Here is a 15,967-nt window from a genome sequence, read left to right on the forward strand (position 1 = left end):
ATCCCATGGACAGAGGAGCCTGGTAGGCTATGGTCCATAGGGTCGCAGAGAGCCGGACACAATTGAAGTGACTTTGCATGCACAGGGAATAGGGGATGGGAAAATTCTTCCAGGAGAGTGAAGCTGCAGGAAATCCCCACATTATTAGTGTTGCCCCCCTCTCTCTTGCTGGGGCAGTGAAGTTTCAGCATCAATGCAGCTCTGTCCATTAATCCCAACACCGCAGAAGGAGCCCGAGGTGTCCATGAAGGCTATGCCTCACACCCGGGCTGAGCTCCATGCTGGCTCCACTGCGCAGAAACCGTGGAAGGAGGGCTACTGCCTGGTCTTAGCCATTTGCTCTGTGACTCCAGAGAAAACATGAAGACTTTGGAGGACTCAGCAACTCCACAACGAATGTTTCTGCACATCCCTGTGTGATTAGCATGGAACTGCAGGTCATCAGCAGGCTGGACCACAAGGGGCTTCCTGGGTGGCTCAGCTGGTAAAGAATGCAGGAGATGCAAGAGACTCAGGTTTGATCCCTGGGTTGGGATGATCCCCTGGAGAAGGAAATGCTAACCCACCCCAGTATTCTTATCTGGGAAATCCCATGAACAGAGGAGCCTGGCAGGTGACAGTCCATGGGGTTGCAGAAGTCAGACAGGACTGAGTGAGCAGGCACACAGGCTTGCACACAGGCCACCAGTGGCTGGACCACAATGCCTTTAGGTTTGTAACTTGCTCTGCTCGTTTGAGAGATTCATAAATTCCTGTTTTCTTATGACGCTGGACCTGAATTTTTGAGCAAATTGAGAAGCAAGCATTTATTTTCTGGGAGGCAAGTAGGTAACCGGAGTGGAATTCTTCAGTTTCTGCAAGTGTAATAGCTAGGGTCTTTTAGACGCCTTGTTCAGTCACTAAGTTGTGTTCAACTCTTTGCGACCCCATGGACTGCAGCACGCCAGGCCTCCCTGTCCATCACCAACTCCCGGAGTTTACTCAAACTCATGTCCATTGAGTTGGTGATGCCATCCAACCATCTCATCCTCTGTTGTCCCCCCCTCCTCCTGCCCTCCATTCTTCCTAGCATCGGGGTCTTTTCCAGTGAGTAGACTCTTCACATCAAGTGGCCAAAGTATTGGAGTTTCAGCTTCACCATCAGTCCTTCTAATGAATATTCAGGGTTGATTTTCTTTAGGAATTGACTGGTTTGATCTCCCTGCTGTCCAAGGGACTCTCAAGAGTCTTCTCCAACACCACAGTTCAAAAGCATCAATTCTTCGGCGCTCAGCTTTCTTTGTGGTCCAACCCTCACATCCATGAGACTATTGGAAAAACTATAACTCTGACTATATGGACCTTTGTCAGCAAGGTGATGTCTCTGCTTTTTAGTATGCTATCTAGGTTGGTCATGTTATAAAGTAATGGAAAGCAGATAGAGATTTTGGTACTAGAAGTGGGCACTGCTGTCACAGCAGTAAGTGACAGTGATCTGGAATAGTAGAAGGAAGCTGGAAAAAGTCTGAGAAGCACATTAGAAGGAAAAGAAAGCTGAAAACATGTAGCTTCCTTGACAATGTATAATTTCATAAAAATGAGTAAGCCCTTACTGCTGAGGGCAGAGGAACATAAAATGCTAGGTTTGGTAAACACAGCAATACAGACAGCATGGTGACTATAATAATTAATACCATATTATTAACATATATTTAAAGGTTAAGAGAGTAAACTTTAAAAGTTCTCATCACAAGAAAAAAAATTGTGCTGTGTATGGTGACAGCAGTGACTGGATTTATGGTGGGTTTATATTCACAACATATACAAAATATGAAATCATGATATTGTACCCTGAAAATAATATGTAAATTATACCTCAATGAAAATTTCAGAAAAATAAATAAAACCAGGAACACAGGTACAACTTGGATAAAAGTCAGCAAACCAGGTGCTGGCATCTTTGGGAGGCCACTTGCCATTTTCCTATCAGTAAAAATGTTAACTTTTCTCAAGATAATTTTGGACTGGCTTCAAGCACAATTAAAATGATGCTTCAGTTCCTAAAATGAACACTTAGTATTGACAGTAAGGACAGACTGATAACTTGAGAGAGAAATAAGAATCTGACTCCCTCAATAGGGCTGAGATATGTGGTCAAATAGGGCTTCCCAGGTAAAGAATCCACCTGCCAATGCAGGAGACACAGATTCGATCCCTGGGTTGGGAAGATCCCCCGGAGGAGGGCATGGCAACCCACTCCAGTATTCTTGCCTGGAGAATTCCACGGGCAGAGGAGCCTGGCAGGACATGGTCCAGGGGTTTGTGAAGAGTCGGACACAACTGAGCAACGTAACACAATAAATGTGGTCAAATATATTAATAATATTCTGGAAAAAAAATTTAATGAGTTTTTTTTAAGTTGGGAAGTGAGGGATGAAGTATCAGTGGATACACTCAGGCGTTAGGTGGGCAGCTGGCAACAGAAAGTCTGATTCTTAGTCCCCGGCACTCAAGGAGCTCGAGATGAATGAGCCGCGGGAACACACGTGGGGCCTGCAGACTGGCCTCCTCATCTGCTCAGCTCTGGTGCTAATGCAAGACAGAGGTGTCTCTCCGGTAGAATTAAAAGCCCCCAGAAGCACTGGGTTTTCAACAGAGCCTCCCTTCTAACAGAAAAGCAAAAACTGTGAAAACGAGGTTCTGTGATACTCATTGTACTTTTCCAGGCTTCCATAGGCAACCCAACATTTATCTACACGTATTTTGTTCACCATCTCTCTGTACTTTTTATCCTGGAAAAAAGACAGGCTCTCTCTATCCTGCAGATGAATGAGGCCTTTGATGTCATGCAAATGTTAGCTCTGGGCCAAATGCGTCTGATCCTGAAAGTATTACACGTAGAGAATTAGAGATTTAAATGCATTGACCATTTTTATTTTGCTATGCGGAAACATACATTCACCAGGGGCTGTGCGATGCAGTTGACAGTGAAATGGAGAATATATCTTCTTGAAGGCTATTTATAACTCAATGCTAGATAGTTTAATTACAGTGGAAATTCTGTACAGTTTAAGGCTTGGCTCTGAACTAGATTGTAAATATGGACCAGATTTGGAAATAAAACACTTTTTTCAAGTAAAAAAAGAAAATTAAAAAAAATACAAGGAAGGAGAAATGAAGAAAGAAAAAACAAAAGCAACTGAAGCCCAACGAGTTTTCCTGGAGTGAAGTCTCATCATTACAGTAAACTAACAAAAATACCGGTTTTCTTTCCAAAATAATGACATTTTACATATTTAGGACTCGTCAGGGTACCCTGGGAAGCTTTCCAGACTGAACACGGACCAAAGCAGACGACAGGGAAGAAATCACATTAATATGCTAAAATCAGTACTACCTTGTAACGAATTAAATTAGATTACACAAAGCAGGATTGTGAGCATTAAATATTTCCGGAGAGTCATTACTGTTGATGGGTGAGAGTAATAAACCAGAGGAAACAAATAACAAGATTCAAGTTGTTTACTGAATAAACTCGGTTATTGGTACATCTAATCTGGGAAAAACCTGACACAGCGGACCTAGACAGCTTCTAGCAGTTTAGGGTAATCTTCGTTGATCTGTAAACAAAAGATGTGTCACCTAAGAAATTGCAGTTTTGTTTAGACTTTAACCATCATCAGCTATGAAAGGCATGGACTGTTTCGTGTGTTACATGAGATCACGGTTTCTATTGTTGGTTATGAACGTGCAGGTGGAGCTGAGAACGGAGACACGGTGTGAAAAGTAAAAATGCTGCTCTTTTTGTAACTGTATTGTTGCTTCATGCAATATTGGTTTAGTGGTGCTGATTCAGATTGCTTTATTATGGGAAGATCTCTCTGCCAGTGTCTTTATTAAATGGTCAAAGTCAGTTCTTCTGGATTGAAATTGTCCACAGGCAGATACAAGTCAGTGGGTTAGAAGAGGGAACGCCATATAGATTCTGGTTTTTCCTAATGGTTTGCATGACTGGCTTCGTGTACAGCCTAGGTTATTCCTGTAGAAGAGAGATTTGATCAGTTACTCATTTGAGAATATATGAGAGTTTCCCTCAGACTGAAGTCAGGTGGCAAGTATCTTACAAGGTTATTAAATGCTCTTCTGGACAAGATACTGTAAAACACCAGTGTATGTCATGGATAGGCTTCTTCTGAAATAACCTCATCATTACCCAAGTGGCTGACCTCACTGAAGAGAAACTTTTTCTTTTTTTGCTTTCCTTCTTAATTTGAATATGATGAGTGCATTTTATATTTTTCCTTTGAGAGAAGCCACTTTATCAATCTAGGTTTCTTAAACCAATGTTAGAGAACTAACTTCCTTTACACAGGTAGAGCATTTAAGAGACTTTTATACATAACCAAGTGTGCAAGGAGCTGCATTCAGCACTCAAAGCCCTCCAAGGATGTTCAGTGCTCATCAAGTTCTGGCGGGCGGGTTAGTATGCATGACAAGTCTGAGCACACACACGAGATTCGGTCTGCTTGTGATGCTGGCCAAACAGGAGCTGGAAAGGCATGCATTTCCTGAAGGAAAGCAGGACCACAAGACTGCATTTTTGCCTCCTCCTGAGACACAGTGCTACGCTCGGGGGAAAAAAAAATTCCCAAAGAATATAGGAAAATAGATAACATCCACAGTGAGAGTGAGTGGTTTGGTTTCAAATTGTAAAACAAAGCAAAACAAAAGCTTAAACAGGCCAGAACCAAACACAGTTGAAGAAGCAGCTAACAATGGGATAATGCTGGCATCAGAATGGGCGTCATTTCATTCCCCTAGTTTTTGGAACGCACAAATTGCACCTCTCAGAACAAAACCATATTAGAGCTGATTAGGCTACATGGCCAGTAAAATAAAACAAACATGACCTTTCAGACCTGGCTAATGAGAGGAGCATGGACTAAAAGGAAGACATGCAGGACCAGGCAAGCAGACTCTGCTTTCTCTTTATCCTCTAACTGGCAGGAGGAACATCAAAAGTCCATAGTATGGAGCCTGTAAATCTGAAACAAACCAGTATCCGCAAACCAATTCTCCATCCTCTTGATACCCAGCCCTGAAAATGCCAGTGAGAGAAAAAGGAGAAAAGGAGGAGGTGAAGGGAGGGAGAGAGGGAAGCCCCAGGCCACATGCCAGCCAAGGCCAAGCCTGGAGAAGCAGCACCCGCCTCTTACCTGGGCTCAGTCTTCTCCATCCTCCGGGCTGATCTCTGTCTCTTTATGGACCACTACTTTGGTCACTGACATGTCAGGATGCTGCTCTTTGGCCTCTTTAATTGCCTGAGCCAGCGCCTATCCCCGGGAGATCACAGGAGGGCAGAGACAAAAAGGAGGTGGAACATGCATGATCAGAGCAAGGAGGAGACTCACGAGCTGGATCTATCTACACAATTCACAAATGGAGCACAACGACTGCCAAGGGGCTTATACGCTGTGTGCTGGAAAGTTAATTCGGAAACCGTTCCACTACAGGCTGGACTGAGGGCAGCTCTGGGCAAAGTAGGGCCAGCTGGTGTTTCTCGTGGTTCCCCGCCAGGGCATCCACCCTCTCTCACGAGATACCTGGTCATGGTCAATGTCCGCGTCTCCAGTGATGACGATTCGCTTCTCAATCCTCGTCTCTGAAATGCCTCCTTTCACAGTCTGAAAGCAACAGACAAGTGTTATGACTTTACCATCCCTGTTGACTGGGGGAAATGGTAGAAAATGCTGACTCAGCTTTAAGTAGCTTCATTTATTCTTTAAAAGTGGACACGGACTCCTATGGCAGTTATTTACAACCGTTAATTTCAGAAGTGAAGACAGAATAGATTCCTTTGGGTTTGGCTGGCTGGTGTTTCTGAAACGTCTGTCATATGCGAAGCAAGGGAGCTAAGTACTACGCCAAGGGCGTTGGAACACATGTTCCTAAGCAGAACTCGGCAGGTGAGGCTAGAAGCATCAGAAACACAGCAGCTGTGAGAGCTCCAAGGCAGTGCCTGGCATCCTGGTATTCATGTAGGTGCCTGCAGGTGCAGCGCAACCTGGGGGTTCTGCACGGACACCTCCCTGGATCTGTTCCCAGTCCACTTACTTTGGTGATGTGGGTGGTGGTCGTGGTGCTGGTGGTTTCAGATGTGATGGTCTGCGCGCTCATGAGCACACCTGGCTCCAAGTCAGCACCGAGATCGACCTAAGCAAGCCAAGCAGGAGACACGACACATTACCTCTCCAGGACGCCTGCTCTGTTGCTTGAGGGCATGGTGATGACTTAGTTATCTGCACAATCTCTGTGCTTCCCTGATAGCCCTGAGCGCTGCCACTGACTCTAGACTGGACCAAACACGGCCGCTGTGAACTATTATTAAAAGCCAGAACTACAAAAGATCAAAATATAAGAAAATCCTTCTTGGGAGGTCCCTGGAGGTCTAGCAGTTAGGATTAGATGCTTTCACTGCAGTGGTCCAGATTCAACCACTGGAAGAAGAACTGAGATCCTAGAAGCTGTGCTGCGCAAACAAATTAAAAGAAAAAAAAAAATTCTACCCAACCAATCCTAAAGGAAATCAACCATAAATAATCACTGGAAGGACTGATGCTGAAGCTGAAGCTCCAATACTTTGGCCATTACACCTGATGCAAAGAGCTGACACATTGGAAAAGACCCCGATGCTGGGAAAGATTGAAGGCAGGAGGAGAAGGGGATGACAGAGGATGAGATAGTTGGATGACATCACTGATTCAACAGATGTTGAGTTTGAGCAAACTCCAGGAGAGAGTGGACAGTGAAGGACAGGGAAGCCTGGTGTGCTGCAGTCTCTGGGGTTGCAGAGTTGGACACAACTTAGCAACTGAACAACAACCACCACCTTATTTATGAGATTTATGTGGGAAGTTTGTAGAGGATGTGGCACATAATAGGCTTACTAAATGGTCACTATTGTTAAAAACAACAAAAACAAAAAAAACACAGGACTTCAGAAGTGTAAGCAGGGGCTGGTGGAACTAGCGCTTTTCCTTATCTAAACAATGAGGGAGATAAGATTTCTGAGCCTCCTTCTACATTTTGGCTTCCCTCATAGCTCAGTTGGTAAAGAATCCACCTGTAATGCAGGAGACCCCGGTTCGATTCCTAGGTTGGGAAGATCTGCTGGAGAAGGGATAGGCTACCCACTCCAGTATTCTTGGGCTTTCCTTGTGGCTCAGCTGGTAAAGAATCCACCTGCAATGTGGGGAGACCTGGGTTCAATCCCTGGGTTGGAAAGATCCCCTGGAGAAGGGAAAGGCTACTCAACTCCAGTTTTCTGGCCTGGAGAATTCCACGAGCTGTATAGTTGGGGTTGCAAAGAGTTTGACATGACTGAGTGACTTTGACTTCACGTCTACATTTTCAGACATGTGAAGACCTGCTTAAGTCACCTGTTCTTCCTTGATCAGTAATAAAGTTACAATTATTGCACTGTTTTTGATAGAGACAATTGGGTCCTCTGAGTCTTCTCATAGATTCAGTATCATGTAATTACACTTAGGGCTTCCATGGTAGCTCAGACAGTAAAGAATCTGCCTGCAATGCAGGAGACCCAGATTCAATCCCTGGGTCGGGAAGGTCTCCGGAGAAGGGAATGACTACCCACTCCAGTATTCTTGCCTGGAGAATCCCATGGACAGAGAAGCCTGGCAGGTTACAACCCATGGGGTTGCAAAGAGTTGGACATGACTGAGTAACACTTTCACTAATTACGCTTAGGTGCACGAAGTCATGCATGGGGTAAAACAGGTGCCAGGGCTCTGGGCTTCATAGACTGTCTTACCTGTGATGATTCATATGTTATGGTTTTTGTTTCTGTGTGAACTACCGGCACTTCCTTGGTAGAAATTTCTAGCTTTACTTCTCCTGGTGAAACGCTGCCAAAGCTGATGGTTTCTGTCTTCACAGTTGAAGACTATACCAACGGGAAGGAAGCAGAGTGGTTCTTAAATTTTGCACAGACACATATATTTTCCCCCTCCCCTCTTGGTGGCTATATAAGCACAGGTTAGTATGAAATAAATGTTTATGTATTACATGGGGGTAAGTTGGGGAATGAGGCATAAAACAGATATATGTGAGTCTCCCAGAATTCATATGGAATGTTCCAGGTAAAGGAAAACATTTTGAAGGAAATTGAAAAAACACCCACATTTTTATATTCCCTCTTTTCTATCTCAAGAACTAATTTTAATAGATTAAAAACCATAAATTAGCCTTTTATTGAATAACTTCTTAGAGAAAAGGAGCAAGTAATAAGACATTGAACCACCCCTGCCTACATATACTTCTGGAATCTCAATAAAAGAAAAGAAAGAATAAATTCAAGCACTTGGTACTTGGGCAAGCCTGGCTATGGCCCTTCTGGATAAGTATACTGATCAGAAATAGATCTATCAAGTTTTCTGATATCTTGGCTGGCCATGCATCTCCCAGGTTTCCTGCCAATTACAGTAATTACAAGAGTAAGAACCATTTCCTGGAACTGTAGATTATTAATCATCATAATCTATGTTTGCATGTGATCCCAAAGATGAAAACCAGCACAGAGACCCACAATTGCCATGCAAGAAGGCAGTTAAGAGGAGAAACAAACTGCTCTTGGAAAAGGAAGAAAATTATCAACACATAGCCCCGCCTTTACACTTAACTAAATTTTAGGGACTTGCTTTAGTGCTACAAGGAATATTAACTATTAGTTACCTCAAAATGAGGTTTTTGTTCCAAAGTTTCCGAAACGTGGACGGCTGCAGTCTGCTCCTCCTCTGGCTCACAGGAAGCAGTGGCCATTTCGTCCTGCTCCACAACAACTTTATCGGCCACCTCCCCTTTCTCCTCCTTTGCCCCCTCAGTAAGAGCCGAGCCCTCCTTCTCTTTTGCGCCAGAAGCATCAGCAGGTGCTGCCTGGGTCGCAGTGTCCGCGTCATCTCCAGCCACGTAACAAGCATCCCCGCTCGCATGCACATTCATCACGTGTCTCTCCTCCACCAGCACCGTTTCCTGCACAACCTTCTCTACACTCGGTGGCTGGGGCTGCTGGGCTGTTTCCGTCTCTATATCGCTGGACTCCATCTTGGTTTCTGTTTTCTGCATGGGAAAAAAAAAAATTGTGGCGTCAGCATGACTTTCCACCAAGAAAAGGTCAAAAGGCAAAAAAAACAAAAGAAGCCACTCACTGGGGTACCTGTGCTTATACCCGGCAGCACTGACAGAAAATATAATTTAGCTTTCATCCCCCCCACCAGAATCTCTGATACCCCAAAACACACACTCAAACTTGTGCTGCTCCTTTGGGATGTTGCAAAAGAAACAGAATGCTGTATGAAATGCAATTGAAAAATCAAAACAAAACGAAAGCATTGGGGCACATGCCTATCAGTCTCGGCGGCTTCTCCAGACCTAACAGATGACATAAGATGCTTTAAAAATTAAATGCTGTTAAAATGTGTCAGCAAGATTACTTTCTGAACATCTGAAGTATGTTCTTATAATGGAACTGAAGACATGTGATGTATATGTGGGGCAGGCACAGAGGGGTGGAAGTGAAGACCCTCTTAGGTATTTAAGGCAAAGCCACCTGGATAGAAAACACACACACACACACACACACATCAAAAAAGCATAAAGAAAAGGCAGAAAGGCAGAGAGGGGACACGGGGCATGGAAACAAATGGCCACCTGCACCCAGCTTTGAGAAGTGGAAGTGACCGCGCCTATGAACTCTGTCGGTTTTCTCGCGGACTCTAATAAGCTGAGGATTTCTGAGCCGTCCATGAGCTTTTCGCCAGAAGTCTGTTTGGTCTGAGTGAACAGAGAAATGGAGAGTCAGGCACAGTGGTTGGGACACATGTGGGCATGTACACATTCACAGCTGGTGAGACACAACGGTGGGCGTGGGACCCAGGGCGAGGGATGGCAAGAGCTACAGAAAGGGAGGGGAAACAGCCAGTCATCAGGGTGAGCAGGGGCTCTGTTTCGGGAAAGCAGAGACAGTTCCTGGGTTGGGGCGGTGCCGGGTGAAGCCGATCCTTTCCTGGCCCCGCAAGGCTGGCAGCACCACCCCACCTCGGGGACAAGAGCTGAAATAAAACGGCAGGTGTCTCAAGGTGCACGTCGGACGGCGTGGTGACTTTTAACCATGAAAACAACCAAAAAGCTTGGGTTGGCGGCTCTCAACATAAGCCAAACAGCCAGAGAAACGGAAAGGCTGGGGTGGAAGGGCTGCCTCTGCAAACAGTCATGCTGGAATCGGAAACGGCGGCCCAAAGGCGGCCCCGGTTACCACGACTTGGGATGCAGCTGACTCGGTGACGACATAACGGGCAGTGGCGACAGTGACGGCCGGCTCCTGCGAGTACCTCCACTCGGACAGGCTCTTCTTGCGGGGACCAAAGGGCCCCACCTTCAAGGCCTCGGCCTCGGGCTCCGCTCGGCCCAGTCGTGGGCCCTCCAGGCCAGCATCCCTCCTGGGCACCTGGGCTTTCCCCACAGCATCGTCCTCCGGGCTCTGCCGTCGGGACTCGGCTTCCTTGATGGGGGCCAGCGACTCTGACAGCCTCCGCTTTGGGGTGTGGACCTCAGCCCCTCTCCTGGCCCTGTCCTCGGTCACAGCTCTGAGGACCTCGAACTCGGCCAGGACAAGGGGGGTCTTTATGGACTCGGCCAGTCCCCGCTCCACAGTGGAGGGTGACACCACCTTCTCGCCTTCTCTGCCTTTTCCGGTCATCGTGACAATTTTTCCGGACACGGTGTCATAGGACTTTCCGAGAGTGTATATCTTCTGCTTGTTCTCTTCCTTCAAGTGCATTTCTTGGGCCAAGTCTTCGAAGCTCTGCACTTCCATGGTGCTCGATTCTAAGAGGTCGGTGGGGATGTCACCAGTTCTACTGCTCAAGGTCACCACCTTGTACGTCACAGTCTTTTTCGAATCACCATCAGCTACCTCAGTGGGCACTTTGTCTACAATAACCCAATCCTCTGTGCCCTATATTTGAAATATAAAAGCTAAATTAGAAATTCTGATGGTATTTCATTTCTAAAATAAGAATCCTTTAAAAAAGGCAATCTAGATGAGAGCTACACTCGGGTCTGGGAGGTGAGTGTCCAGGGCAGGGGTTGTGATCTATTAATTACGGCTGCAATCTCTTCTCATCTGAAATGTATTAACTCTAGCCTTCAACTCAGAGTACGGTCTATTGTAGACCTGCAATTTCAGATTTCTTGAAACACTTTAGTGGTAAATTTTGCAAGGAATATATCTGATCTTGTACTCAATGTCTGATCATTTTGTATTTCAAGATTATAAAACCTTTTTGAAGCTGTTGTACATGTTATTCAGCTTTACTCAGGTGGACACAGAAAAGACTGTTTTCCATGTGAAATAGAACACTGCACTTCACATCTGTTGTTCTCACAAAGTACGTGCCAGCATTTCCACAAACTTCTGTGAAAATCATTTTCCGTGTTTGTGAATTATATTTCCTTATATGGGTGCTGGAATCCACTCTAGCACTTATTATCCATAAATAGAGTGCACCTGTGTTCCAGGCATGGTAATGAACCATTTCCCACTGTTAGCACATTGTTCAGAGCCTCTTAAAAAAATTGGCTATACTTGTCTGCACACTGTTCCGAACTTATTTACAACCAAAGTTCATTGTCTCAGGAGTTTCTTGACAGTTTCCTTAGTGTTAGTCCCAAAAAGGCAGAAGAAATGGGAGTTATGAAACTTCTGTATTTGGGAAGCCTATGCAGAGGTTAGCAGGTGACTTAGTCTAACAGGTTACAGAGGGAAGAGAAACCAAGCCAGGAGCAGGGAGTGCCTTGCTTGACATTTTGATCTCGGATGTTTTTTACTTTCTTATTTATCCTTGCCTGAAAACTTTAAGCTAGAATTGGAGGGGGTGGGGCTTAAGAAAGAAGATTACAGACCCATCTATAGACTGGTGCTGGATTAAATGCAATGAATTGAAAAATAACCTCAAGGGTCGACGGGACAGTTTTCTGGAAAATGATTTGACGAGAGGTAACCACAGAGATTGCTGAGTCTCCTTCCTGAATTTTCTGTGTCACACTCTGCTAGTGGGAAAACCAATAAAAGTTCAGAACTTTCAAAGTCAATCAAGGTCATCTGAATTACCATGGCTCTATGGGTGAAAGAGACAGTAAAAAGGCCCAATAATATCATTACAAACTATAATCATGATGCTTCAATGACCAAACACAGACATAATCACTGAGAAGCAAAGGCCACAAAGAAACGATGGCTAACGGATAACCAAAATAGTAAGAAAATTCCCTATTTTCCCTCCCCGGAATCTAGGCAAAAATGATATACCTACCTTGGTGGCAAGCAAGGTAAGTTTTAAAAGGAAAAACTAAAGATATTTGAATGACACTGAAATCTGAAGAGCAATTCCCTCTGATTCCTTAATGTTTGTTTTTTACCTGAGACTCAAAGAATGGAGAACTTCCTTGCTGCAAAAATAGAACCTTTTCTGAAATCTCCCTTTCTTCTTCAGTCTGTTTGAATAAAGGGGGTTGGGTGGGAGAGGAGGAAGCAGACAGTTTCCAAAAAAGCAAGTTAGGAAGAGAGCTCTTTTCTTGTGCTACACATATAATAGTCATTCATTTCATTTCCCCAGAAGAATTACTGTCTGTTAATTTGGAAAATTAATGTCAAAGTTGAATAATTATTTCCAAAGTGAAACAGATTATTCTGTGACTCTCTGGTGTTTTTAGAACTCAAACATTTCTCATTTCTACAAACACAGAACATGCAAGGGTGGAATAAAGGACTTCCTGGAGTCTCAATAGGTGCTTATATGGCTGTCATCTGCAATACTGTAGAAATGAGTATTCAAATGAAAATGCTAAGATTAAGAAAAATAAGTTGGGAATAAATCCTCACTTCCATTTCTGACAAATTCTTGATCATATTCTGCACTGAAGAGCTGCCTGATGCAGAGGAAGGAAATGCACATGGATCACTGTATTACCTACTAATCTGAAATACCCAGCCTAGCTTGAGGTCTTTACTCTACAGATAAACATAAAATATTCTCAAGATTATAGCTTTATTTGAACTTTTATAACATGGTGAGTAATTCTGAAAAGTCAGCTTCAGAATATCTTGGTGAAGAATTAAGTACTTCAAATCGTACTCATCTTTAACATATAAACTTAAGAAAAACATTACACATGTCATGTTAAAATAGGTGTTTTCCTTTCACCTGTTTTTCTTTCTTCAGTATTAAAAATGCATAATTCAAGGGACAATACATTAATTACTGAGCCTGTGTCTCTGCACAGGCTCGGTAGCTAATAAAACTCCACAGAATAATGATAGAAAGGACATTTTAGTAAAGCCATTTAAAAATAATAACAGAGTTCAGAGTATCTAGATGAACGGAACTTTGAAAATAAACCTTCTTGCTGTTTGTTAAACAGTATAATTTTATCAGAGGTATTTAAAATTCCTATGTATGTGTTTACAAAGCTTTCAGTACTCTACTTAATCATTTTCCTGCAAGAGGTTATAGAGGAGCATCTGGAATGTTCTCCAGAAGGGCCTGCTGACAGATTCTGATAGCACTGCTCTCAGATGCTCCTTTTAAATAAGGAACAAAGAAGACGTTTTGAAGGGGAAAAAAAATTTCTGTCCTGCCCCATTTTGGAGAAAGATATTGGAAGAGACAAAATGTACCCTGTGGCATCATTAAATGTGGATTTATGCTTTAAACTTTCAATCAGAGCCTCTTTTTCCAACAGAAATAAGAAACAGGAAGGAAAGGTTGAAATTATAGGTACTTTTCAGAATACCAAGACTAGGCTTCTAATTATAATCACTGAGCTAAATGTTTTTCCTAGGATGAAAGCGTAAAAAAAAAGACCCAGCAGCAGGAAAACAGTGGTTTTCAGCATATCCTGTTATCTGACATCAACTAATTTAAAAACGTCTGTGTCTGTAATTAAAAATGTCCACATGGTCTGCATTCAGAACTGTGCCTATACATGTATATATACCCTATAACAGAAAAGGGTAACATGAGGGGACAAATATTACCATTAATCCTATGTATGATCGACTCCAACCCAGTGAGTTTGACTAAAGAGAAGTGAAGAGTTATTGATAAAGAAAAGCTAGTGATTGAGACATTTACTAGGGGTTAAGACAGAGTCTGCCTGCAATGCAGGAGACCAGGGTTTGATCCCTGGGTAGGGAAGATCCCCTGGAGAAGGAAATGGTAACCCACTCCAGTACTCTTGCCTGGAAAATCCTATGGATGGAGGGGCCTGGTGGGATATAGTCTATGGGGTCTGAAAGAGTTGAACCCAACTGAGCGACTTCACTTTCAAGACAGAGTCAGATGCACACTCTATTACATTTAGTTACTTAAACATTCATGTCTGTGTCATAATTGGTACACAAGGCCCTATAGTGGCCTGCAAAATTCACAGAGCTGTTACTCGCTCATAAGGGTCTCTATGGAGCTGTGACTTTCATTTCTGCTTAGGTTGAGGGTTCTCAAATTTGGTTGTGCATTACAATTATGTGGAGAGCTTTTAAGTAAGATGAAGGTGAAAGAGGAGAGTGAAAAAGTTGGCTTAAAACTCAACATTCAGAAAACGAAGATCATGGCATCTGGTCCCATCACTTCATGGGAAGTAGATGGGGAAACAGTGGAAACAGTGTCAGACTTTATTTTTGGGGGCTCCAAAATCACTGCAGATGGTGACTGCAGCCATGAAATTAAAAGACGCTTACTCCTTGGAAGAAAAGTTATGACCAACCTAGACAGCATATTCAAAAGCAGAGACATTACTTTGCCAACAAAGGTCCGTCTAGTCAAGGCTATGGTTTTTCCAGTGGTCATGTATGGATGTAAGAGTTGGACTGTGAAGAAAGCTGAGCGCCAAAGAATTGATGCTTTTGAACTGTGGTTGTTGGGGAAGACTCTTGAGAGTCCCTTGGACTGCAAGAAGATCCAACCAGTCCATTCTGAAGGAGATCAGCCCTGGGATTTCTTTGGAAGGAATGATGCTAAAGCTGAAACTCCAGTACTTTGGCCACCTCATGTGAAGAGTTGACTCATTGGAAAAGACTCTGATGCTGGGAGGGCTTGGGGGCAGGAGGAGAAGGGGACAACAGAGGATGAGATAGCTGGATGGCATCACTGACTTGATGGATGTGAGTCTGAGTGAACTCTGGGAGTTGGTGATGGACAGGGAGGCCTGGTGTGCTGCGATTCATGGGGTCGCAAAGAGTTGGACACGACTGAGTGACTGAACTGAACTGAATTGAATGTGTGAAGTGCACCTCTAATTAAATCAGACTCTGATGCAGAACCCAGGTATCAGTAGTTTAAAAGTCTTGTAGGTGATCCAGAGTTGCACCCCAAAGTCTAAATGCAAAGTCACAGAAGTCAGATTCAGAGAGTAAAGATGATTTTCTCTAGCATGTATAGATGATCCATGGTGAATGGATTTTTCTTTTTTTGCCCAATTTAAGGGCCATCTGAGACCTGAATAGCAAAAGTAAACTTGGATAAGAAAGCAGAAAAGTGCATAGAGCTGATTCTAGGTATTCATGACAATTATGGTCTATACAGTTTCCATGAACACTGAATCAGTGAACACTGGACTAGTGAATGCTGAACCATGGCTCCTAAGGGAAAGATAGAGTCAGGTTCCTGGGTGCCTCTGGCCATGAAATTTTCATCAACTGATCAATGCATAACCTTGTTTTATGTGTGTTTCTATTTAAAGACCACTTCTTTAATATATATTATTGATCCATTAACACTGAACTCACAGTCAGCAGCACTGTAACTTAATCCTGAACAAAGCTTACCTAACACACATATTTTCCTATAAGGAACATCACAGCCTTCCTGTACTTGGGAATACTAGAGAGCACTTCGGCGCTATGCCTGGAGGT

At 43.7% G+C, this 15,967-nt stretch overlaps 1 protein-coding gene across 20 annotated transcripts in view; it reads right to left on the minus strand.

Moving 5' to 3' along the window:
• Positions 1-2,884: 2,884 nt before the first annotated feature.
• EPB41L3 (erythrocyte membrane protein band 4.1 like 3) overlaps positions 2,885-15,967 on the minus strand; it is a 145,388-nt gene continuing 132,305 nt past the window's right edge. For 7 of the 20 annotated variants that reach the window (XM_059880861.1, XM_059880864.1, XM_059880863.1 and 4 more), the window contains 8 exons: positions 10,310-11,011; positions 9,706-9,828; positions 8,731-9,114; positions 7,811-7,942; positions 6,094-6,192; positions 5,583-5,663; positions 5,196-5,312; positions 2,892-4,018 (listed from right to left, as the gene is read on the minus strand). In XM_059880861.1, coding sequence (XP_059736844.1) covers positions 5,202-5,312; positions 5,583-5,663; positions 6,094-6,192; positions 7,811-7,942; positions 8,731-9,114; positions 9,706-9,828; positions 10,310-11,011 — 1,632 coding nt within the window. In that variant the 3' untranslated portion in view covers positions 2,892-4,018; positions 5,196-5,201. Of the gene's footprint in view, positions 4,019-5,195; positions 5,313-5,582; positions 5,664-6,093; positions 6,193-7,810; positions 7,943-8,730; positions 9,115-9,705; positions 9,829-10,309; positions 11,012-15,967 lie in introns of all 20 variants that reach the window. The other 13 variants (XM_059880869.1, XM_010818893.3, XM_024984311.2 and 10 more) reach the window with 3 other exon arrangements.

The sequence above is a fragment of the Bos taurus genome, chromosome 24 (genome assembly GCF_002263795.3).
Source record: "Bos taurus isolate L1 Dominette 01449 registration number 42190680 breed Hereford chromosome 24, ARS-UCD2.0, whole genome shotgun sequence".
Lineage (NCBI taxonomy): Eukaryota > Metazoa > Chordata > Mammalia > Artiodactyla > Bovidae > Bos > Bos taurus.